At 35.9% G+C, this 23482-nt stretch overlaps 1 protein-coding gene across 1 annotated transcript in view; it reads left to right on the plus strand.

The window, feature by feature from the left end:
• The first annotated feature begins 1475 nt into the window (after positions 1–1475).
• Positions 1476–23482, plus strand: part of LOC110464504 (plasminogen-like) — a 32206-nt gene continuing 10199 nt past the window's right edge. The window contains exons 1-3 of the mRNA XM_021519757.1: positions 1476–1792; positions 21992–22541; positions 22749–22873. Of these exons, the coding sequence (XP_021375432.1) occupies positions 1676–1792; positions 21992–22541; positions 22749–22873 (792 nt within the window). The 5' untranslated portion in view covers positions 1476–1675. The remainder of the gene's footprint in view (positions 1793–21991; positions 22542–22748; positions 22874–23482) is intronic.

Genomic DNA, 23482 nt, shown 5'->3' on the forward strand with positions numbered 1-23482 from the left:
GGAATACGTTCTTATATTTTTATTCTCTTCATTTTGTTGTTGTTGGGGAATACGTGTATTTTCTCGTTTCTGTACTATATTCTTAGTTCAGTGATACATTATATCTAATCTTTTGTTACTAGTTCAGTGATACATTATATCTAATCTTTTGTTACTAGTTCAGTGATACATTATATCTAATCTTTTGTTACTAGTTCAGTGATACATTATATCTAATCTTTTGTTACTAGTTCAGTGATACATTATATCTAATCTTTTGTTACTAGTTCAGTGATACATTATATCTAATCTTTTGTTACTAGTTCAGTGATACATTATATCTAATCTTTTGTTACTAGTTCAGTGATACATTATATCTAATCTTTTGTTACTAGTTCAGTGATACATTATATCTAATCTTTTGTTACTAGTTCAGTGATACATTATATCTAATCTTTTGTTACTAGTTCAGTGATACATTATATCTAATCTTTTGTTACTAGTTCAGTGATACATTATATCTAATCTTTTGTTACTAGTTCAGTGATACATTATATCTAATCTTTTGTTACTAGTTCAGTGATACATTATATCTAATCTTTTGTTACTAGTTCAGTGATACATTATATCTAATCTTTTGTTACTAGTTCAGTGATACATTATATCTAATCTTTTGTTACTAGTTCAGGAATACGTTCTACTCCGTGTTATGTTTATAGTTGATGAATACATTATAGTTTTTGTTCTGCTCACAACTGATAAAAAAATTAGTTAGTGTTCTGTTTTAGAAAGTCATTGTAATGTTGGTTTAGTTCTGGGTCTAAAAATACTATCCATCGATACATTAGTATATATCTGTTTCCTGTGTGTCTGCAAATGACTTAATTTTTATAATAATTACGGATAGGAACATAAGATACGATAGAGAGAAAATGTGTATCTCTTCATGTATCTATCTATGTCCGTAAAGGAAATGATTATAAATAATTCATAATCAAGCTACCTCTAATGTTTTACATTTATCTGGAAATTCATATTCACGGAAAACCTTTGAATATTAAATAACTTTGAAAACAGTTTAATAAAAGCAGTAAAACTATAATGCCTGACAAAGTATATATGTATCCCTGATATTCGTTTTAACTAATACTGTAACATCTTTCGATAATACAATCCGCGTTGGTGTTGCATCCATCCGTGCTAGCACACGAAGTTGATGTGCTGTTTTATTTCACTACCATTGTCTAGAAGTCAAGCAGGACTACGTACGTGTACGGTTATATTGGCGTACCTACTCTGGATAAGCTCGCCAGTAAAATGACGAGTACCATACTATCGGTTGTTTTCTCCTGTGATATACACAGTGTGCTAGAAAAGATCGAGTCACGCACGTGGTGGTAGCTACTTTATGAGTATGAATATATATGCTTATTTACAATTAGATAGTTGGACCAATTGTAGGCAAGAGTATCGGTTTGACGTAGCGGGCACACGAAACAGCGCTAATGGCCTATTCATTCTGACGTTTATTAACATACCTCTATGTTAATAAATGAAATAGCCTACTGATTCCAGCGGTATAAATACCCAATCCCATAGGCCCTTAGCACTATACTACGAAAGGGCATTTTATCAATGCACACGAACATTACGAGAGCACCTGTGTTGTACAGAATCAAGCTGTTGATATTTATATATGAAATACGTATCGCTTCCTATTATGTTCCGTGGGTCACACACGAGGCCTAGCTCGCGGAAGGCAGAAGTACTTCTGGCTGTACAGGTGTGTTTAACGATGATGTCTACAGCACAGGTAAGTGTTTTTAAACTACTTTGTCCATATTGTCTCGCATATTAACGTGTCCCTGAATGTAACAACGTATTTGCAGTGGGTAAATAACCTTAAAGTATCAGGTAAAATATAATAAATGGATGATCCGTATATTTTTCTGCGACTAAAACATCGTTATACAATAATAAGTTGTTATAATTTGTCTTTTTTAACAAGATTATAGATTATATTTTTATTTAATTTTTTACAATAATGCTCTACATGTTGTCAAGACTCTTGTCATTTTCATTACTTAACATTCTTGTCATCATTTTTTTCATAATTGCAAAATAAAGAAATGACTTGAGATTTACAAGTGTATTTTCACAACATTTTCCCGCGTTATAGTTTTTACAGGGAGAAAATTCGCTTTCATTTTGTATACACACATATAAAATGTATATATACTGTGTGGATTGTCCATGGCGAATCAATAAAGCATACTACGTCCGCTTTCGTTTCTGTATTAAAGTGATAGAACTACCACTATGTGCATCGACTGCAATCGAGGTCACCTTGCAATGTAGTCCATTGCGGTCTATATATGCTTTCATAGTATAATGTCTGTTAATTGGCGGAGAACGAGGAGTTCGGGTTTGGAGGGGGGGGGGGGGTATTTTGATGCATTTCCTTTATCAGCATGTGCTTTTTAAGAATTAAAGAATAATTCTACGTAAAAGCAGCTGTTCGTCACATTTTTTTCGGACACAGATGATATTGTACCATACATTCTATTATCTAGGTTTTTTTCCATGTCTTTTAACATGTACATCTTAAACATGATGTATATTTGAAAACAAAAAAAAAGTGGTGTCGTAAAGTTTATAGAAGATAGTGGTGTAAATTCTTTATGGTGTTGTATATAACAAAATGATTTTACATGCTATATAAAATATGGTGTTGAAAGAAATTAAAAGAGGTTGGCATATGTATAATAAAGACGTTGAAAGTGCTATCAATAAAACATGGTGTCCTTTATATTATAATTGCTCACGATATTTCTATCTCATGAAAGATGATATCGAAATACATGTTCAATATTTACTGTTCGATTCGATATCAAGGAAAATATATCAAAGTAATGTTATTCAGGTAAATTAATAGTGTTAACATTATATTGGCCAGTATATACTTAATTAAACATGAACAAAACCGACAGTAACCCCCATGTCACAAGTGTTCATTAAAGCATGCATTTAACTTATGATGATTGGAACATCCCAAGCTAAGCACTCTTCTTGTCGCAGCACGTCAAACATTCTTAAAGAAAACCATAAATTACATTTCACCAGAAATGAAGACATTTAAAATTATATTTAAAACCAAAATTAGTTTTATAAATAGGTATAGGATAATTGTAATTATTTCAATGCCATGGCTACAATGTAAAATGAACCGGAATTCTTAATATATTTACGAAAGTATTTTCGTTGACACCTGAAATTATATGAACACTCTTGTTTTCAGTTTTTCTGTGGCCTTTGGGTTTCGCTATATAATTTGGTTCCAACCATGAAGCAACACGAATGTGGCGCAATTACTATTTTAAAACTAAATAATTTTCATGGGAGTTGTTGGTATTATAAAATCTATATGGAGAAGTAAATCTATTCCAAATTTGAGAACTTGTCTTGAATTATGACTTGAATTAAATGATTTTTTCAGACTAACTATGTCTTAAACTTTTCTTTGCTATGAGATATTATGGGATATATTTGTGATCGTCAAAGTACATACACCATATAAAACAACACTGTTATGGTGCTAGTAATATGTCCATATTTAGTTTCAAATCTCACTCAAAGTGAAACTGTCTCGAAAACTACAGTTATCATGTTTCTATTGTGTTTATTTCCCGCACTTTCTGACCGTTAAAAGCTTAAACAGGAGGCCTCGACTACACATTTTCTCACAAGAAATGCTTAAATAGTTGATCAAAAATAATTCTGTACATAGAACGTTGTAAATATGCATTTTCCAATGCATTGGGCATAGTGGTTTGTTTCTTTCGTCTGTATAGAAATGACCTAAACTGTACCATTCCAACGTGGATAATTTGGACTGATACTTCAATTATAATACCAATTAGCACTGTTTATCTTTCACAACATCTCACCAGGAAGAGTTTTACCGTGGGGACAAATTCACCTCAACATTTCTGCATGTATGTGTGTTATATCTTAAAACCAGTACGGGAATGACCCCAGTACACGCGTCAGGACATACATGTATTTCAGATCAGTAAAACAGCTCACCATGAAGATTGTGTAGTAGGCAGAGAGCTTTGCCATTTTCTTCTTTGCACATCACAGCGGTGTATGGACTTATATCGCCTAGAGTAATAAAAGGAAAACCGGGTATGAGTATTTTATATACCAAATAAAATACCAATTTCACTCTCATCTGGCTCTGAAAGCGACCAGCATATGTCCTGACGTACATCACGTTTCGTCTATGTATATATACTGTATGCTCTGTTACAACGTGTCATGCATGCCGAAAAGGCAGATTATTCTTAAAGTACAATAACAAAATAATTCAACAAACCATGGTATCATTATTTCACGAGGTCATTGGTTTGTTCATGATGAAAAACAAAACGTTATTTTCTAACAAATGACGGTACAATTTAAAAATAAATCGGTTCGACATTTAAAAATGAAAACTAACCATACTTTCTTGATAGCTTTTACTTTATCAAAGAGTTCGGTCCAATAAGGTCATTTTGTGTTGTTGTTGTTGTTGTTGTTGTCGTTGTTGTAGGAAGAAGAAGAAGTGTGTGTTAGGTGGCCTTATCGGGTACAGTATTATAAAACATGAAGTGGGGTACAATGTATAGGGGTAGAAGGTGTTCATATGTAAAAACGTTGTTTCAAAACATAATCAAAGGGGATGATGGGATATTGACTAAAATGTTCAGCTCAAATTCTTGATCCTCCTTATACAAACTCTAGATAGACTGGCACTAGCGAACATTGAACAGCGGTCCCACTAATCTCATGGACACCACAGACGCAAGACAATTACGCGTCATTTGTCATCTCCGTGGCCTACAGATGTTGCTAAAAGACCAGCGGATGATGGCTGTCTTGGGGACATTGGTATAAATAAAAAATGAAAAATAAAATAAAAACAGTTCCGACATAATTTGATATATTAAAGTATCTGTTTTTACTTCAATAAAGCATACAAACGTCGAGAAATGTTTAAGACATGTGCGGAAAAAGTTAAAAGGAAATAGTTGTGAAAGAACACAGACCCATTTTAGTATACCTATAGCGGTTACACTAGTTTCAAAGGGCCAAATGGGCCACTTTACAGCCATCGATTTAGACAATATTTTGAATTATCAGGAATTTCTTTTTCCTGTTCTGTCTATTACCATATTGGTCTTATCACCACTATGTAGAAATTCGCCACCATCCGGCAGGTCACGGTATCAAAAAGCCACAAGGCCGTCGGTAACTTAGTGTTTGAATAAAAAAAATAATAGAAGTTTGCACAGAAAAGCAATCAATATCTCAGAGCGTTGTTTTTTTTTTTTTTTTTTTGCTCAAATGGAAATTTAATTCACAAATACAGGCAAAACGGTTGCATTGATAAAGAATGTGGTGCACATGCCATATTTAACTATCCTAGTGTAAAGCTATATAGTTTTTACGGCCGATCACATCCTGCAGTATTTTATGTGAACATGCCAGCGCTATCACGCAAACCCGTAGAAGTCGTTCTGCCTTAATCGTTGACAGGCATGGAATCGCATGCAGGTTCTGGAACGCAGACATTCCAAAGATAGAACCATTGTATCGCTATTACTTGACAGCATGACGCGACGTCGCCACGAGTGGGTTGTACTTACTGGGGTGAAACCTATTTGACCTTTTGTGTCAAAACTCAAGGACACCCTCGGGTGGCCGGTGTAGACAGAAGCTTCGGTCATCCGAGAGTTTTATTGAGAACGTTTTCTGGTAGAAAATGTTCGCCCCGTGGCCCGGTATTCTGTGTAGTCAGGGCGTGCTGTGTACCTCCGGACGTCGGGTGTATTTATAGATGAGGGACTGTTGACTTTCGATAATGTTTCAATGTAATTTGTTTAGTATAGGTTTGAAGTTTCTGTTGATATCAAAAGACATCAGTTCATAGATACTAATATTAAGTATTATAAATGTTTTTGCATTTTGTCCGAGTCTGAGTTTTTGTTGGTTAGGGGCTTAAAGTCTTCAGAAAGCTAAGGCCATATCAAAACGGAATCTGATCCTGAAAAATATATAATGTTTTAGACAAACAACTGCTTCATGCATTTGGTTAAAATTCACTGAGATAAAATGAAATATATAGTTATGTTACCTAACAGCTTTCTGTCTAGGGGAGTCAGTGGTGCCCAACGTTACAATTATAAAGTCAACAATTGGGTCGTGGCATTCATAGCTAGCATAAATGCCATCTGACTGTGTTGGAGCTTTATAAGTATATAATTCAGCCCATATCTATATAAAACGAGACTAGTGGCCCAGAATGTCCCAGTTTTGTAGGCTTTCGTAATGCAGACATAGGACGCCAGTCTTTCGCAAGACTTCACTTCCAAATAGTCTTTTACTCGCTATGCTGCCATGTAGAGTAAAGTGAATGGTGTGTACGACTGTGGGAATCGAACTCTTAATTGTCTTGTTAGCAGTAGATGCTGCCGCCGAAAGACGGTGATGGTCCAGGTGCGGGAATTGTGTATGCTTAGCTCTGAGCATATGTCTCATAATTTACTTACTGATTTATTTGTCAGTTATTACGTTTTTATAAGACTACCCTCCTCATCTCCAAGGAAATTTCAAAAATGCAATTTTCTGAAATTCTAGGTTATTTTGAATTTGCTGGTTGATTGAATGTTGGCGGTTGGGGATTTCAGAAAAGGTCAGGTTCTACTGACGGTATAATTGACAAAGGAATTATATTAATTAGGTAGATAGGGGTATGATTAATATCATAGCCTTTCTTATTTTAACAATCCACATAATTTATCAATCCGTCGTGGCAGGAATATTTATTGTCATATTTAAAAAGACGTATATAGATAATGTCTTTCTGCAGGGTTGTAAATAATCGTGTCCTTTGTTAAAGGCCATTAAATCATACTCGCTTGTAAGGATGATGACAATGGATGTTAAGGTTTTAACTTTGTCCGATAAAAGAGAAACAAATTTATGGATATCAACCCAGTGCCGAAAGTAACGAGGAACATTGAGCCGTTGACCTTATAAATGAGGTAGATAATTATTGACATTAACCTCGTGTAACGTGCTAGAGGCTGTCTCCTTTTTGGGTCATTCTGACCTAGTTATCGAGATTTAAGACAACACGGATTTTGTTTACATTATAGCTAGGGTTAGCTATATTTGTAGCTCCTAATTACACAGGATAGATTCAGGATGATTATTACAATAACATTTTAAAAGTATTGTTAGCTTATACATTCATTTTCAAGATATAAGAATATCAAATTGTTCCACTTTTCAGAAAAGTGTTGAAATATTCTCACCAAATCTTCTTATAATTAATCTTATTGATTTATCACACGCGGTGTTTTTTATCTTACCCAGATTATTGTCAAATATCCGGCGAAAAACTTAACATGGGTTTTTTGGTCAAGTTGATAAAGTCTTAGAAACACCAATTTGTTCTGTCTAGACCCAGAGCAGTCGTCACCATAGGTCGGACTACCTTAGTATATAAATACGTATAGAAACAAGTAATATTGCTAGTGTAGATGTATGGTTATTTAGACCAAGTAAATGAGTCTGTCGTGGGTCGTTATATTCATATTACAAATGTACTATCGTGACTGTATATGGTACTAGTATCATGACGTCATAAATGACATGACTATATAATTATGGTATTATGACGTTATCAATGACGTGATAATATATGGTATTATGACGTCTTAAATGACGTAACTATATTTGGTATTATGCTGTTATCAATGACAAGACTTTATATGGTATCATTTTGTTATTAATGAGGCGACTATATACTGTAGTTTGTTGTTATTAATGAGATGACTTTGTATTGTGTTATGACGTCATTTATGATGTGATTATATATTGCACTATTAAAGTATTACTGGCGTTACTTTAAATTGTATTATGATGTTATTAATGACGTAATTTTGTAATATTGGTATTACTGACGAGACATTTCTGGTTTTGGATTGTTATTGAGCTGACTATCTATGGTATTGACTTGTTAGTACTGACGGCAATGTCAAAACAAGAATCAAGAGTTCCAATTGTTTGAGTCTTAAGTAACATTGAGCTCATTTTATATTTCAACAAAGTACAATCAGTTATTACCAATTAGATGTATTAGCATCATTTACTCTTAATATGACATATATCATTTAGCATTTAATCATTTATTCGGGCAAATACAGACGTAGGGCATCACTTTCTATAAGCTTGTTACTAACGTTAATCTCGAATGCCCTTACAATGACGTAATATTAGACACGCGTGACTGCCGTCGGCCATTCGAGGGTAATTGCGTTATGTGTCTTTTCAAAGGGTATCATAGCGAAACAAATCCCACTAAATAAATAAATCATATAAAAGATGTAGCAGCATCCCCCCGTAGATTGTATAAAACCTATTATCGTGCTGTTCAGTTATTACGAATTAATAAAAAATAAATAAAAAAATGTATAAATGGAGATCGTGATTAGCCACTTAAATTGTGTCCGTGACACGATTCTTCGTTTGGCGTATTTTATGCTTGAGGTCTAACTGTATTCTTCCAAATTAACTAAAATTGTACATGTTCAATAAGCATTTAATTTACTAAATTGGTATTGTATTAACTTTCCTCCGTATTTACTACATCATTTAACTAAGTGAGATACTTTTTCTGTTAATTCCTTTTATCGTTGATTTATTTGTAAGAGTAACCACCCTTGTCAAGTTTGTTATACATTTAACAAAATTACCTTACCATGATCGAACAATTTCTTCTTTTGAATTTTTCAAATGTGTCATGCATTCCTGTGTACCTTCTGCATGAATCATCAATTTGGTTAATTGATTCTGAATTAAGTTTCCTTAAATATACAATATACCTGACATGTTCTTTCGTTCCTTTCTTTTCACAAGCATGTTTCACCTCTGCATAACTATGACATTTACACAACCTATCCTCCGTTCAATTGTCAGCATTATCATCACCTAAGATGGCTCTATGTGTGGAAAGTTTTGCAAAACAAAACCAGGAGATGTTTGTGACATTAAGGTGACATTTATCTTTTTATACGTTCTACCAAACCGCACCTAGATTATGTATTAAAAAACACTCAGCCGTTGGCGGATTATACCCTCAGTTGATTATTTATCCAGGGGATTAGACACTAGACCCATAAGTTGAACTCCACCGTTCAGCGATCTTCTACGGACACATAAAAGTAGTATGCATTATATATAACTAACCTGTGATCTATGGTAATTGGTCATATGTTGTCAAACCGTACAATATAACGGCATTGTACAAGTTCACCAAAATGTCACTTTTGTCTGCCGTACATATTGCAATAGTTCGTATAACCTGGTTGTCCTTTAAAAGCAGTTCTGGTTCATACCTCTTTGCAATGTTTTAACACAATCTTGCATCATGAATCCAACATGAAATAACAACGTGGATTAGTGTATGTGTTGTATGAAGATAATAAACCGTATTACACAATGGCGCAAACAAATACAATACAATCGGTTTTGTGTTGAAAAATGTCTTACGGTGATATATTTAGGGGAAATGAAGATTTAGTCAATTGAATATGAAAAATATTGCTAAAAGACGCAGATTCCTAAACAAAGCTAGATGTAAGGAACGACGACTCTGGTTAGAGATTACTACGGAGGTCGGCAGAACAGAGTTGATGATCATGTTACAAAATTAATGCTTTTGTTCCAGTTTGTAATGATTGCATTGTATTGCATACGCCTCGAAGATTTTCGATAAGTTAAAAGAGGTATGGACGACGTCAAGTCGCTCATAATATTTCGGTCATTATTTGACATTATACACTGTACAATTATGGACATTTTTTTGGAAGCCAATATCTCTTTTTTTAGGTTCATATCACATATTTACCAGCACAAAAGCCTATAACTGTATTTTTATATGATTCACCAAAACAAATAAAGGGGAAAAAAGAAGGTTCTGATCTGCTTGCCATGTTATTTCTTTTTTCGTCTGTGAGGTCGCGTTCCGGTCTAACTGCGCATGCGCTACGACAGATTCCGGAGATTTTCCATATGGGCAATTTTTAGAAATCGATATGATACCAGTCAACATGAGTTTTTGAGGACTGGTCACGTGTTTAGGATCCGGCTGATGTGATTGCGAGAAATGTCCAAGCATGTAATAATCAGTGATGAGCCATGACCAGGATTCCCTGTACATTGTGGATGTCTGTAACAGTATTCACAGGTCTACTCTCATAAGCCTAAATAACAAATAGCATCCAATGCTCATTTACACTTTTGATTTCCTTTATGAGATGGCAAGTGCTTTTAACGTAAACGTTTCGACTTTGGGAAAGGAAACAGGGGAAAATGGATTTAGCTCCGACCTTGATCTTCGCTCTGAACTCCATTTTGTTCATCTACCAAGAAATCAATATTTTTAGTGCACAATGTTATTGTGACCAACATATGGCGTTGTTTTCCTGTAAGATGTACTGGTCATGCATCCTTAAAATTATAAAACAGAGTAACCATATCTGTGTGCGACTGGTCACAATAAAATGGTAGAAATAAATGGTCAGGCAGCCCGGATCTAACATTATCTACAGCATCAATTGGCATAATAAAGTTTGAATATTGCAGAAATTGTGAGCGTAACGATCATGAACAGGCTGCATGCATGCACGCAAATCGATTATATGGAGCTTCGTTGGTGTTGGCGTAACGCAACGATTCATGAAATTTTATCAATGAAGTTATTAGCACCATGTTGGATTTTGTTATGTCTACTTTATCTGTCAATCATTACTTCCGTTTGTGTAAATCGATAGACATAGAAACCAAAACTACACGTAAATCCTTCTTTGGTACATTTGCACTTGAGAATCTATATTCAAGCATTCAATTCAAGATATTTTTTAACTGCTTACGTTGACTACAATCGGTGAAAAGGGTGTTATTTTACATTTGATCTAAAGAAATCAGGCCAATGTAGACGATGCATGTGTTGCTTCAATTATAGCAGGCCAATACAGTCGACAAGTGACCGATTTAGTGTGAACAACGGAAAGCAGGCCAAAGTAGCCGAATAAAAATGTCTGTTGCAATGCATAATCCCATACGAGCCGAACTACTGATTTGATATGATCCAAAATGTGGGCAAAACTCACCAACATATGCAAGAAAACCATTTTTAGTTCCCAAATCATCAAGTTTCATAGCAGGAAACGCGGTTATGTTTTTTATCAAGAAATAAGTCAGCTGATCCGCCATGTTTGGTATTGTCCGCCATGTTGAATTTTGCCCGCCATTTTTATATTTTCGTTTCAATGATTACAGAGAAAGTCAAAACAAGATTAAGGTAAAAACATACTGTGAACGGTGTGCATATCTTTCATTCAGAAGTTAAATTGGTCTTGACTGTGTTATAAAGTAACACTTATAACCCACTGAGCTTCAGAATTCGAATATACGTGTATCAATATACTGTTGTTACAGTAATCTTTTTTTGTTTGTTTACTAAATTCTTATTGTAATTTCTGAGGGGTTTTAACCAATAAATACTCGATAATACATACATAAGCTTTTCAGTTCCTACTACCATAATCTAGCATGGGGTGTTCTGAAAACTCTTAATTTAATTGGTTCAGTCGACTTTATAAGTGTCATAACTTTTAATGGTCATACGTGTGTACATGAATGTAATCTATACATTGTCAACGAAATAAATGACGCTTTATTGGTGTTTTGTGTAGCGTATCAAAAGGGCTGATAAAGTTTAGTCATTGATCTGTTTGAACATACTTAGTTGTTTACTTTTTTGCTAAAATTATCACGTGAGAATAAACCGTTAATGAATAAATATGACCAAGAGAAATAAGGCCAAAGTAACCGATAAAAGACTATGACTTAAGGATTGAGACCAGGGCCCGTTTTCATGAAACCGTTCTCGTGATCAAAATCATATTCTTTGCTCCGGAAATAGGTGAATAAAAAAACACCATTTTGTCAACTTTTTCGGAAGAATTTGGGAGAGATTCAAGATGCAGTCTGTTCGAAATGTTCACACTTGATTTAAGCAGGTTACAATACAGTTAATTTGAGCACAAAACCTATGCTTGAGCATGAAAATGGCCTCATGAATACGGACCCCGGTGATCCTCAAGACAAATCGAGCAAAATTTGCGACTAATGAATGCATAGGGTTATCTTAGACGACTAAGCAAAAATGATTTTCCGGTGAATCCATTGCAAGCAACCCAAATTTAAACATATACTAACGGGTGTATGACCGATTGATTCCAGGCTAAATCAGTCGATTGCGGTCCAATCTCGTTTACTATCCAACCAATACATAGGTAATGCACGTGATCAAGTGGAATCAGGCCTGGCTAAACAACTCATAAATGAGTGTGATCGGTGTTGCAAAATAAACCGACTGATGAACGCAAATGATTGTCGACGTTGACCTGGACATAGTTTGTCCCAGTGAATAATAATGTGAGCGAAACTTACTTGGACAGCTAATCGAAGAATGTGATGCAAGGAGATCAGGCTAAAGTAGCCGACTATTGAACGAGGATGATAACACATTGCATTCATGTACATATTCATCTTGACATTCGCGTTTACAAGTTTGCTCATTATCGTGTATTTTTATCAATAAAAAATACGTTTAGCTGAGTTTACCAGGGACAGGACTTTGCTATGGATTTAAAATAAAATGGCACTGATCAAGTATGATGTCTGTGACGTTTTATTTCAATATACATTTTGTTTAGCTATTCGTTTGTTTATGTAAACCCAACAGTATCATTTCATTAATGTTTATCACATAATGTACTTTGTTATCCAGTGAATATACCCATGTCCTATTTTGTTACGTATTTACCCGTGTAATATGACCTATCAGGCCTGCAATTGGTTATACGTTTCAATTGTTTAAATTGTAACGTCAGGCCTACGACAAGTACATGAAGCACAGACTTACACACTGGAGTCAAAATGGCTTCTTTTTACATTCAAGGTTGCATGAAATTTGTCGTTTTACACGAACAAATGCAACAAATCTTGATTATGGGATAAAAAGGATCTTACGCTCGTTTTCATTTCAAATGAAATTTATGAAACTCGTCACGAAATTTTCATTTTAGCTCGTTTCATAAATCTCATATGAAATGGAAACTCATGTAAGATCCTACATGCATTTATAGTATATCTTTATATCTGTTCTATCGTGTGCAATGGTTCTTATTTCGAAGAACTCCAGCGAAACATTCCGACCCTTTTGGAATACAATTGATCATGATAAGCCAACGTCTAGACAAATTGACCATATTCGTCACTTGTAATTGAGAAATACGTCACAAGAGATATGATACCGTGCTATATTGCTCTAATCGATGACTGCAGAATCGGTCTGACCGACTTCCTAGGACTGACGCGTTCTACGACCTACATTTGGACGTGAACAGAACTTGGCATATATCATGAGAGAAGCGACACATCTCAGGCCTGAATTCATAACAGAAACCCATAGTCTAGTATTGAAGTAAGAATACTGTACTAAAATGTGTTTGGCTTTTAGATTTTTCAATTAGACCGTCAAATAATTGACAATAAAAGTAATTGAATAAGATCTTTAATCAAAATCTAATAAGATATTTGTTTAAAAAATAGATTTGAAACATGTTTACCAGTGGAACGTTACATATGCAGGTTTATCCTGAAAAATAAATTGATATTGTTTCTACTTTGATAAGAAAATAATTGTTTATAGTTTGTAAATGTCTGTTGTTCCTGTAACGTTTGCGTGCTCGCTTGTATTCATGTACCATATATATATAATTATTTGGATGATATTGGATAACCAGTTTTAGAATGGTAAGGTCTTTGGCTAATTTCAGTCGTTTCATTTTGAAATCCACCTAACAGGGGAAACTGCATCCTCGATACTCCAGGAATTACGCTCACGTACGCTCTCTGCACCCCTGGATTATGTCATAGGAACATTGAAGGCAAGCGGCTAGCTATTTAATCAGTCTTGAGTAAAAAAAATACCTGACTAATCGTAGACTGATATATGTCTTTTAAAATTTACAGAGGAGCGACACCCGACTTCAATGTGAGTCCATCTTACCGTAATGCGACCGACGGATTCTTTTAGTGTATACCAAATGATCAAACTATTCTTCTCTTCTCATCCACAAGGTGATTCGCATGGAACCTCTGATTATACTTTGACATATTTAGACTGTTGGCATTATTGTGTGAGTGATATTTGTATATCAATATAATAAATACATCAACTCAAAGAAATCCTCCTCGTCGTTTGTCGACGATGTCATGACGAAATCTCCCGATAGCTTTTTTTCTTTTTTAAATGTAAAAATGAAAACTTTAACAAATTTTGAAATGAAAAGCTCGGAAACGTCGATTTTCGTTTTGAACTAAATAAGGAAAAATACTGATCCCGTGTAGGATAGGGAAATTCCACCAGAGAGATTTTCAAATTTGGTAAAACCCGAGGCTTTGCCGAGGAACATTTAACACGACATTTGATTGGTCAATCAAAATAATTTGCGACAGTAAAACCACGATATATTGTCCGCAAATTTATCATTTGCATATGAAGCCCGGATGGCGATTTTTAATGACGTCGAAGACCAAGACTGACCTTAAAACGTCGTGCAATTGATTATTCATGACATCACGAACAATAGAGTGACCCGAAAAAAGTCAACGTAATTCCGCCGCACTTTTGATATTCCTGACGACACCAATCCAAGACAGAATTTGAATAAAACACTCAAACATATCTTAAAATCGTCTTTCGATTTTTTGTTTTTATTTTGCTTATTTGAATTAGAATGCAGATAACTCTACTGTATTGTGAGATTTGCGGCGGTATATCGTGATTATACTGTCGCAAATATCCGTTTTACTAGCTCCGCTCCGCTTCGCGAGTAAAACTCAAATTGCGTCTGTATAACCACTATATACCGCTACAAATCTCAAAATATAATAGGTTTATCCCCTTAAAAACTCGAGGTGGAACACAATTAAAACAGAGTATTCGAGATAACGTTATAACAAAGGACATTTTTTTATAAAAAGAAATATTTACATTTGCCACTGTTTCTGAATCGATAACCTAAGTGTGAGCAAGTATGTTTATTTCTCAATAACTTAAGTGTAAAACGTGACCCAGTTCACCACGTATGAATTTATGTAAATTTTGGCGGACTTCTGTCCGCAATACTCATGTCAATTTTTACAAACAAAAGATAGCATTTAGACTACCGTGCGTTCGAGACACCAAATGATGTCGTGTTCGAGACAAGACAGATCATGTCCATGACCGGTCATAAATATGAAGCTAGCGTCAGAAGCTACAGTCGCGATTGTTCGTCGGTACAAAAACGCTCCACCAGCTCCACTCTCTCATCTATGAGTGCCGGCCGCCATGACACAGAAACAATGGCTATCGTTCCTAAAAATGTAGAGTCAAATTTCTCGTCTCCCAAATGTTACATCAACAGTCACTCGGCCGACAAACGATTTATCCACATCATACAGTTTACATGTCATCTGTACAAACGTCTGGTTCGCTTACAAACAGCAATTTCAATAACTGCACATTCAACTTCCACCTGGCTTAGCTCGACGACATGGTAGCACTCTCTATTTCCCGCCTTTGGGCGCATCACTTTTAACGATGGACGTCCGCGGTAATTAGTATTTTCTACTAAGTATTTTGCCCCAGTACCTTAATTTCATACAAATAAGATAATATTTATTCCATTACCTACTAATACAATTATGAAGATACTGTATGAAGTAAAATATGGATATTGTATGTGAATAAAAATATTGAAATGGAGGAACTTTTTTCATTTGTTGTCACGGATAAAGTGGGCGGGATTTAGCTGTCTGTCAACGGCTTTTGCGAATGGCTGTTCGCATGGATTAACATGACGTCAAAATAATTTTGAACCCAAATTACACAAGGTATATGCTTGTATCCGACTCTTTTAATGGTGTTATTGTTAAAAGAAAATATTGTAAATATAAGGATTAACCTTTTATTTTGTTTCGTTTATGAGATAGTAAATTCAATGGAGCAGTCGGTAAATTGTTCGTAAACGCGAAACATAACTACAAAAAGGTATGTACATGCACAAACAAAGGTATGTATTGCTCTGCAAAACAACTGTATTGATAGGCGGTTCTAGGTTAGAGTGTTTTGCTGTACTTTTCCCCCTAGAGACCTCTACGAGAAACTGGGTCAATAGGCCAATGTTGCAGCAGCCATCCTGATGGTATCGATAACCGACATATTTACGTAAAGACAATCGAATTAGAAAAGGTAAGCAGGAGCTGCTCCGGGCATGTACAATACAGAGGGTCGATATTGTGATAGATTCATTTTTCTGCCAACTCACCAATTGTTTATGATTTCAATAAAGATATACGTCCCGTCTTTTTTATAAGATAGGTCAAATCAAATGATATATTTTTCCCCTGGAAGTTGTATACAGAAAATAAATTACTTACAGTATATATTCAGTGGAACAGAAATAGGCCTGCTCTATCTCACTGCCTGATAAAATGAACTAATATAGGGTCCCTGCAGAATTGGTGTTATTTTCTGTCTTCTGATTAAATAATATTGCAGAAATCACACGTGATCTGTTACACTCTTCTAATACTTGGTATTAGAATACCAAGCAAATACTTGGCTTTTACCTTTACGATGTGTCAACAAATTGGATTTGTTTTACACATTTGAAGTAAAAGAAACCTGACCAACCGCTAGGCTGATACCTGTTCTTTGAAGATTACAGGGGAGCGACACCCGACTTCAAAGCAAGTCAATTTTACCATTACGCGACCGACAGATTCTTTTGATGTACATCAAAGGACCAAACTCGTCTTCTTGTCGCCTCCTCAAAGTGGCGCGCACTGAACCTTTTGATTTTGCTATGATATATTACAGGGGTGCAGAGGGCTTAAGTGAGCGTAACCCTTGGAGTATCGAGGATGTAATCCAATTTGTTGATAGAGTAATTTGGTTTATATACTTGTATTTCTTATAGTGATAATAATGATGGAGTGAACAGCAAGGAGGCCAGTTGTGTTGTATGTTCTCTCTATCTTTAAAATAGTTTTAGAATTAATATTTAATGAATAATTAATATTTAAACTGCAATTAAGGGCACATTTGTCTCGACTAAAGCTGTTTTCTGTCTAGAATGTAGAAGCCCGAGTTACATGTGCTCTAGATACCCTAGTTCGAAAGTAATATGGGTAGTCTGTCTTTATAAAGATAGATGTTTCACACAACACTCGCTGAAAAAATGGTTCTATCCTATAAAAGCCCACCTGATTGGCTTTTATTAAATGATAGTGGTCACCCATTGCACTATAATTGTTGATACGTGTTACATTGAACATCACTATAAAGAGGAACCATAGGGTGGGCAGTGGAGCTTAGTAGATTATAATGTCATAAACACGTCTACTTGGAATATTCTTTGTTTCCTGATGAACACCGCTGGTATTTCAAGAGTGATGAGTTGGTTGGAGATTGTGATATTTTAGTGAGCGTGTGGAAAATTTAAATCTCTAATGAATTATAACTGTTATTTCTTAAGAAACCGAGGACATTCAGTTGATTTGTTTTTTTATTTTAATTAAAGACATGGATAGCGTGAACAGATAGTTCATTTTGCACTTACAAAAATTGTTGAGACAAAGAATGTTATATATATATTGTGAATCGTGTCGAGGTGAGAAATCGTGCCGTAACAGACGTCACAATCAGAAAATGTAATCACAATCGGCATTGGTTATTTTTCATAGTTTTTAACTTTGCTATCTGATTTGTAGGTTTAGTGTGAAAATAACAAACAAAATGTTTTTTGGCACAGAAGAAAAAATCAATCAATATTAATTTCACATGTATTTTTATATGAAATGGGCACAATATGATTTCATTCGGTTGCGGCATGAGTACATGTATAGTCTCATGTCGGACAGAAAACAAGCTCACTACAAAACACACTCCACTATTTAGATAACTGTGAATACTGAATGTACTCAATATAGGTAAGAGGGAAGCAGCGTCTTACAGTAAAAGTACGTTGGACCAGACTCAACCTAACACATACAAAAATATCACACAGTCAACGACTGTCTTGAAAGGTGAACATTTATTGAAATTGTATTGTCATATACCAGTTACTTTTTTCGTCCTTTAATTATTTCAATTTATCACTGCGACCATTCTTATAATGCTATTACAGCTGACGGTAATTACAAACAAGCTTATTGGTTTAATGACATAATAGTTACATGCATAATAAAATATGGCACTGACCTCATTCCGCCCGTCTCGTTTACAATGTAGTAAGTATTACGTTTTTTCTGTCACACTGTTCATTGTACATTGTACCTGTACCGGTCGTTGTAGCTTGCTTTGCCACGCCTCCACAGTGAAATTGACACACATGCAATAACGTTACAAGACTTACGATAACAAAATTGTAAATCGTGTTATGACTGCAAACACTGGAGTTATGTTCAAACAAAAGAGCGTTTCGGGGGGAGGAGGATAGATTTGTTACTTGAGTGTTAATACATATATTGACATGACACGCGATCGTTTCACTTTATTTTGTTTGTTTAGTTATTCTTAAAGTATTTGACCTGACCTAAAAAAAAACTGCAAGGACCTTGGTACGTTTATACTAGAAAATGTTGAACTGTATTTGTTTTGTTCTACTTGTGTGAAAGAACAGGGCATTTTTGTTTTTAACATTGAACATACATGAATATATATGCAGCTTGCCAAAACTCCTCGCTTAAATGGGGAGAACAGAACAAATTTTGTTTTGTGTATTTTATATCGACCATGCTTGCCAAATCTCATTGTTTGAATGGGGAGATGTATTGACACAAGAATCAGGAAGATTGCGGACTTTGTTAAATGACATTACTTTGAGTTGTCATTTTCAGTGACCATTTATTTAATATTGATCACATTGTCACCTACCATAGTAATAATAATAATAATAATATACAGCATTTATATAGCGCCCTATATAATTTGTAAAATTACTCTAATATGGATAATAGTAATGGTTATAATTGTGAAAACAAACAACAAAGGCTTGCAATCACGTTCATACATTTAACAAGCAATATGAACATAATTGAACAAATAAAAGGGTGGTATTTACATGACGTCTTTGCAAAGATTCTAAAATGCAGACGTGAAAAGGTGAGTTTGTATGTCCCTCCTGAACTTGGCCAGGGTATTTGACTTCCTAATAGCAGATGGTAAACTATTCCACAACGTAGCCGAAACCCTCCCAAAGCATCTGTTTCCGTAGGTCACAGTACGAGATTTTGGGACACACAACAAAGATTCTGACTCCGACCGCAGTGATCTTGACGGCTGATACAGGGTAACAAGTTCCTGTAGGTACTGAGGAGCTGTTCCATTCAGTGCCTTGTATGTGTATACCAGAATTTTGTACTGCGACCTGTATCGTACAGGTAACCAGTGCAACGAATAAAGCGCAGGTGTGATGTGCTCTCTCTTTCGAGTACGAGTAACTAGCCGTGCTGCAGTGTTCTGAACCCTCTGCAGACGACTAGTTAGTTTGTCAGATATACCACAGAGCAGGGCGTTACCATAATCCAACCGAGAGGTAACAAGTGAATGCACCAAAATCTTGCATGCATCTGCAGTTAGAAACTGCCGAATACAGCCGATGTTCCTGATCTGGTAGTAACAGGATTTGGCAATAGCGTTCACTTGTTTCTCCATGTTCAGAGAACTGTCAAAGTATACCCCTAGGTTTTTAACAGCTGGAACAGTCTCAATAGTTCTGGCACCAACCTTGAGCTGGAGAGCCATTGTTTGCTGACACTTTGGGGAAAAGACGATTAGTTCCGTCTTTTCCTGATTAAGTTTAAGCATGTTGGCGTTCATCCAGATACTGATATCTGTCAGACAAGGTTCCAGACTTTCTGAGACTGTATTCCAACTGTCCTGTGGTTTTATGACCATGTAAATGTGTGTGTCATCGGCATAGCAATGATAGCGAAGGCTATGGCGACGACCATACAATATTTCGTGGTCCTAACACCGACTCTTGAGGAACCCCGAAATCTAGTACTTTGTCATGTGAGGTGGCAGATCCGATGGCAACACACTGTCGTCGTTCACTCAGGTATGACTGTATCCAGCATAGTGCGGTATCAGTCACTCAATAAGAGTATTCCAGACGTTTATAAAGTATGCCATGGTCGATGACGTCAAATGCAGCTGACAAGTCCAGCATGACAAGCACCGCTCTGTCCTTGTTATCCAATGCAGAAGCTATATCACTATGTACACGTAGGAGGGCCGTCTCAGTAGTGTCCCATGCGGTAGGCCGATTGCATGTTGTCATGGAGATGAACTTCTAAACGCCGGGATACAACCTTCTCCAAGATATTAGACTGAAAAGGCAGATTTGAAACTGGGCGGTAGTTTTTCAACTCCTCCTTGTCCATTCCAGTGTAGCATTCTACTTTTTGATCTCCGTTTCCTGTTCTGTAGTAAGGCATTGAGTTGTCGTTATATACTGCTCGTCCATTGTATATGACGATATTTATATATTCGTTTTAATTAACAAATAGAGTCGAATACTTCTTTGATTCTAAATGACCGACACATTAAAAAGATTTGCGCTACAAATTGATACTTTCAGTAAAATGTATGCTCAGACTCAGCTCGATGATGAGTGAAACATTCTTGGTCTGTACTCTTTTGAGAAATGACACCGCTTATATAATTTCAATAACTACTTCAGGTTCGAAGATATCTGAAATCATAGTGTAGTTAATAGGCAAGACAAGGGCGTTGCACAGAACCCATCGTCCGTATATAGTACATGTTTGTAATTTTATGAATTAATTTGCAGTGTATGTACATATTACATGTATGTATCAAAGGTGTTCTCTCCAAGTAATTAAGCTTTTTTTTTTTTTACTTGTTTCTTTAGAGCTGTTAAAAAAAGAAAAATGGTGAATATTCCAGCAAAAGTTCGAACGACGAAATGTCCAAACAAAGGGCCAAATAATTTCATTGCGAATTTAAAAATATCATACATGTATGTAGATTCGACTAGGTACATATGTAGATGCTTTGTCACTAATGAGTTCGAATGTACAAAACCAGTTACAGTGTCCCTAGAATTGACGTGTGTATTGTTGGAAATTGTACTTTACAATATGAATACCTTTGTGATGTTGCTATGACCCGTGTGTGTTATTGGTTCCGGGTCAACACCATGGTTAGTGAATTTGAAGTATCAATACCGCCATATACACATGTATAGATATCAAAACAGATGAGCGCCTCCCCTCCAAATTGTTTTGTTCGACTGAAATTGTAAAGGAACTGAACATTCTCCTAGTATATAAAAAAAATCGCGGATTTCCACCAATGTCTGCTTGAGTGTCTGTCTGGCTGCCATACTGTGCGTCATTTATTTTCTCTCCGGAGTATTACACCCTTGCTATTTCAACTACGTTGTACGTTTACTAAAGTTCAGATCTGGTGACCCTTTTATATGTAGAGTTATGGCACGAACATGTGTCCGGAACACTGGTTTCCTATACTTATCAAGTGTCTTGGAAAAACGCAATGTCCCCCACTATAATTCGGTCTGACACCCAGCAAAATTTAGAGTTATGACCATTTGTTCATTTTCACAATGCAATACAAAAACAATATTCGAAGCGTTCACCCAACTCTTTATATCTGATTATCTTGGAGAGGCGGTGTGTTGCATACTTAACATGTAATTTGACAAAGAGTATATGTTTCTCATTGGTTTATTTCAATAACGTCTCTTTTCATATTGACAGGCTTCAATAATATATTTCTATTTGTGTTTTTCAGACGACGGAACCATCAACAGACAGAATTAAAAATATGACGAGAAAAGACAACACAACGTCCCCGACTGAAACAGTTGTGACAGATGGCTTCGGCGAGGCAGACGAAAATAACATTTTCTGTGACTATTACACAGCGTGGTCGTCTTGGACGCGCTGTAATCGCCACTGTCAACAAACCAGGAAGCGGAAGTGTCGATTTCCTACCTTTTGTGGACACTCGCGCATCCGCGAAAAGCGCCCTTGTAATAGAAAGAGTGGTCCATGTAAGGAAGTGACGTACAAGGTCATAGGATCAACTAAATCGAACAGAAAGAAAGAAGATTTGCTGTATGACCTCTTCTACAAGCCGTGGTCGTCATGGGGAGCTTGTTCGAGGACGTGCAAGAAGAGGCGTCGTCGCCGATGTAAGTTTACGGATGTGTGCGGTAGTGGCTATCTGGAGGAAGAGAGGTACTGCCGTATCGTTAACGACACATGTCACGGGTCTTACATTATCAGCACCAACAGGTTCAAGGTCCCGGACGAGGAAAAGGAAAGACAAAAGCATGAAGGTAAGATGGCCTGTGCTAACGCCGTCTCTGCAGTCGATTCGGTGGCAACCTTATCCGATTCCTATAGCGATTTGTAAAGTATAGTCTTTTACAGATTTTGGAAATGTTAGGGTGTACTGGTTTATAAATCTTCATATTTCTCACAAACGGACGATGTGTGCATTCTAAAATTCTATACACCAAACAATTATCGTTCTTTGTTTTCAGTTGCTGCATCGAATATCACGTTAGAAAGCCTCCAACTCTCGTGTGGTCTGAGACCTACTGGTACATCCGGGCGGTTCAAAATAGTCGGAGGGCAATATTCCTCCCCAAACAGTTGGCCCTGGCAGGTTTGTTCATTAACATTTGTTTATTTACAAACAAACAAAAATTGTTCAAGATACAGAACGTTTGAAAATAAAACATCTGATCCGGCAGGTTTTTGGCGATATTTCGCTTAGTCCGAAATAACTGACTAGTTTCACGGTTTATTTGATTAATTAAAGGCGGTACACTGTTGTTAAGATGTAGATTGTCACTTGGTAGTTCAGGAATATCCTGAAAATCTGTTTTGAAATTATGCATGTCCAGAATCCGCAAAAAACATTTCACAAATCTCGTTCAGTTTATAACCTATCGGGATAATCCAGTATCCATACAATCGCATGGCTCTCGTACAATTTACAACTTATCAGGATAGTCCAGTATCTATACAAACAAATCGCATGACTCTTGTTCAGTTTATTACCTATCGGGATAGTCCATTATCAATACAAATAAATCGCATGACTCTCGTACAGTTTATTATAACCTATCGGGATAATCCAGTATCCATACTATCGCATGACTCTCGTACAGTTTATAACTTATCGGGATAGTCCAGTATCAATACAAGGAAATCCCATGACTCTCGTACAGTTTAAAACTTATCGGGATAGTCCAGTATCCATACAAAGAAA

This window comes from Mizuhopecten yessoensis, unplaced genomic scaffold (genome assembly GCF_002113885.1).
Source record: "Mizuhopecten yessoensis strain PY_sf001 unplaced genomic scaffold, ASM211388v2 scaffold10997, whole genome shotgun sequence".
Lineage (NCBI taxonomy): Eukaryota > Metazoa > Mollusca > Bivalvia > Pectinida > Pectinidae > Mizuhopecten > Mizuhopecten yessoensis.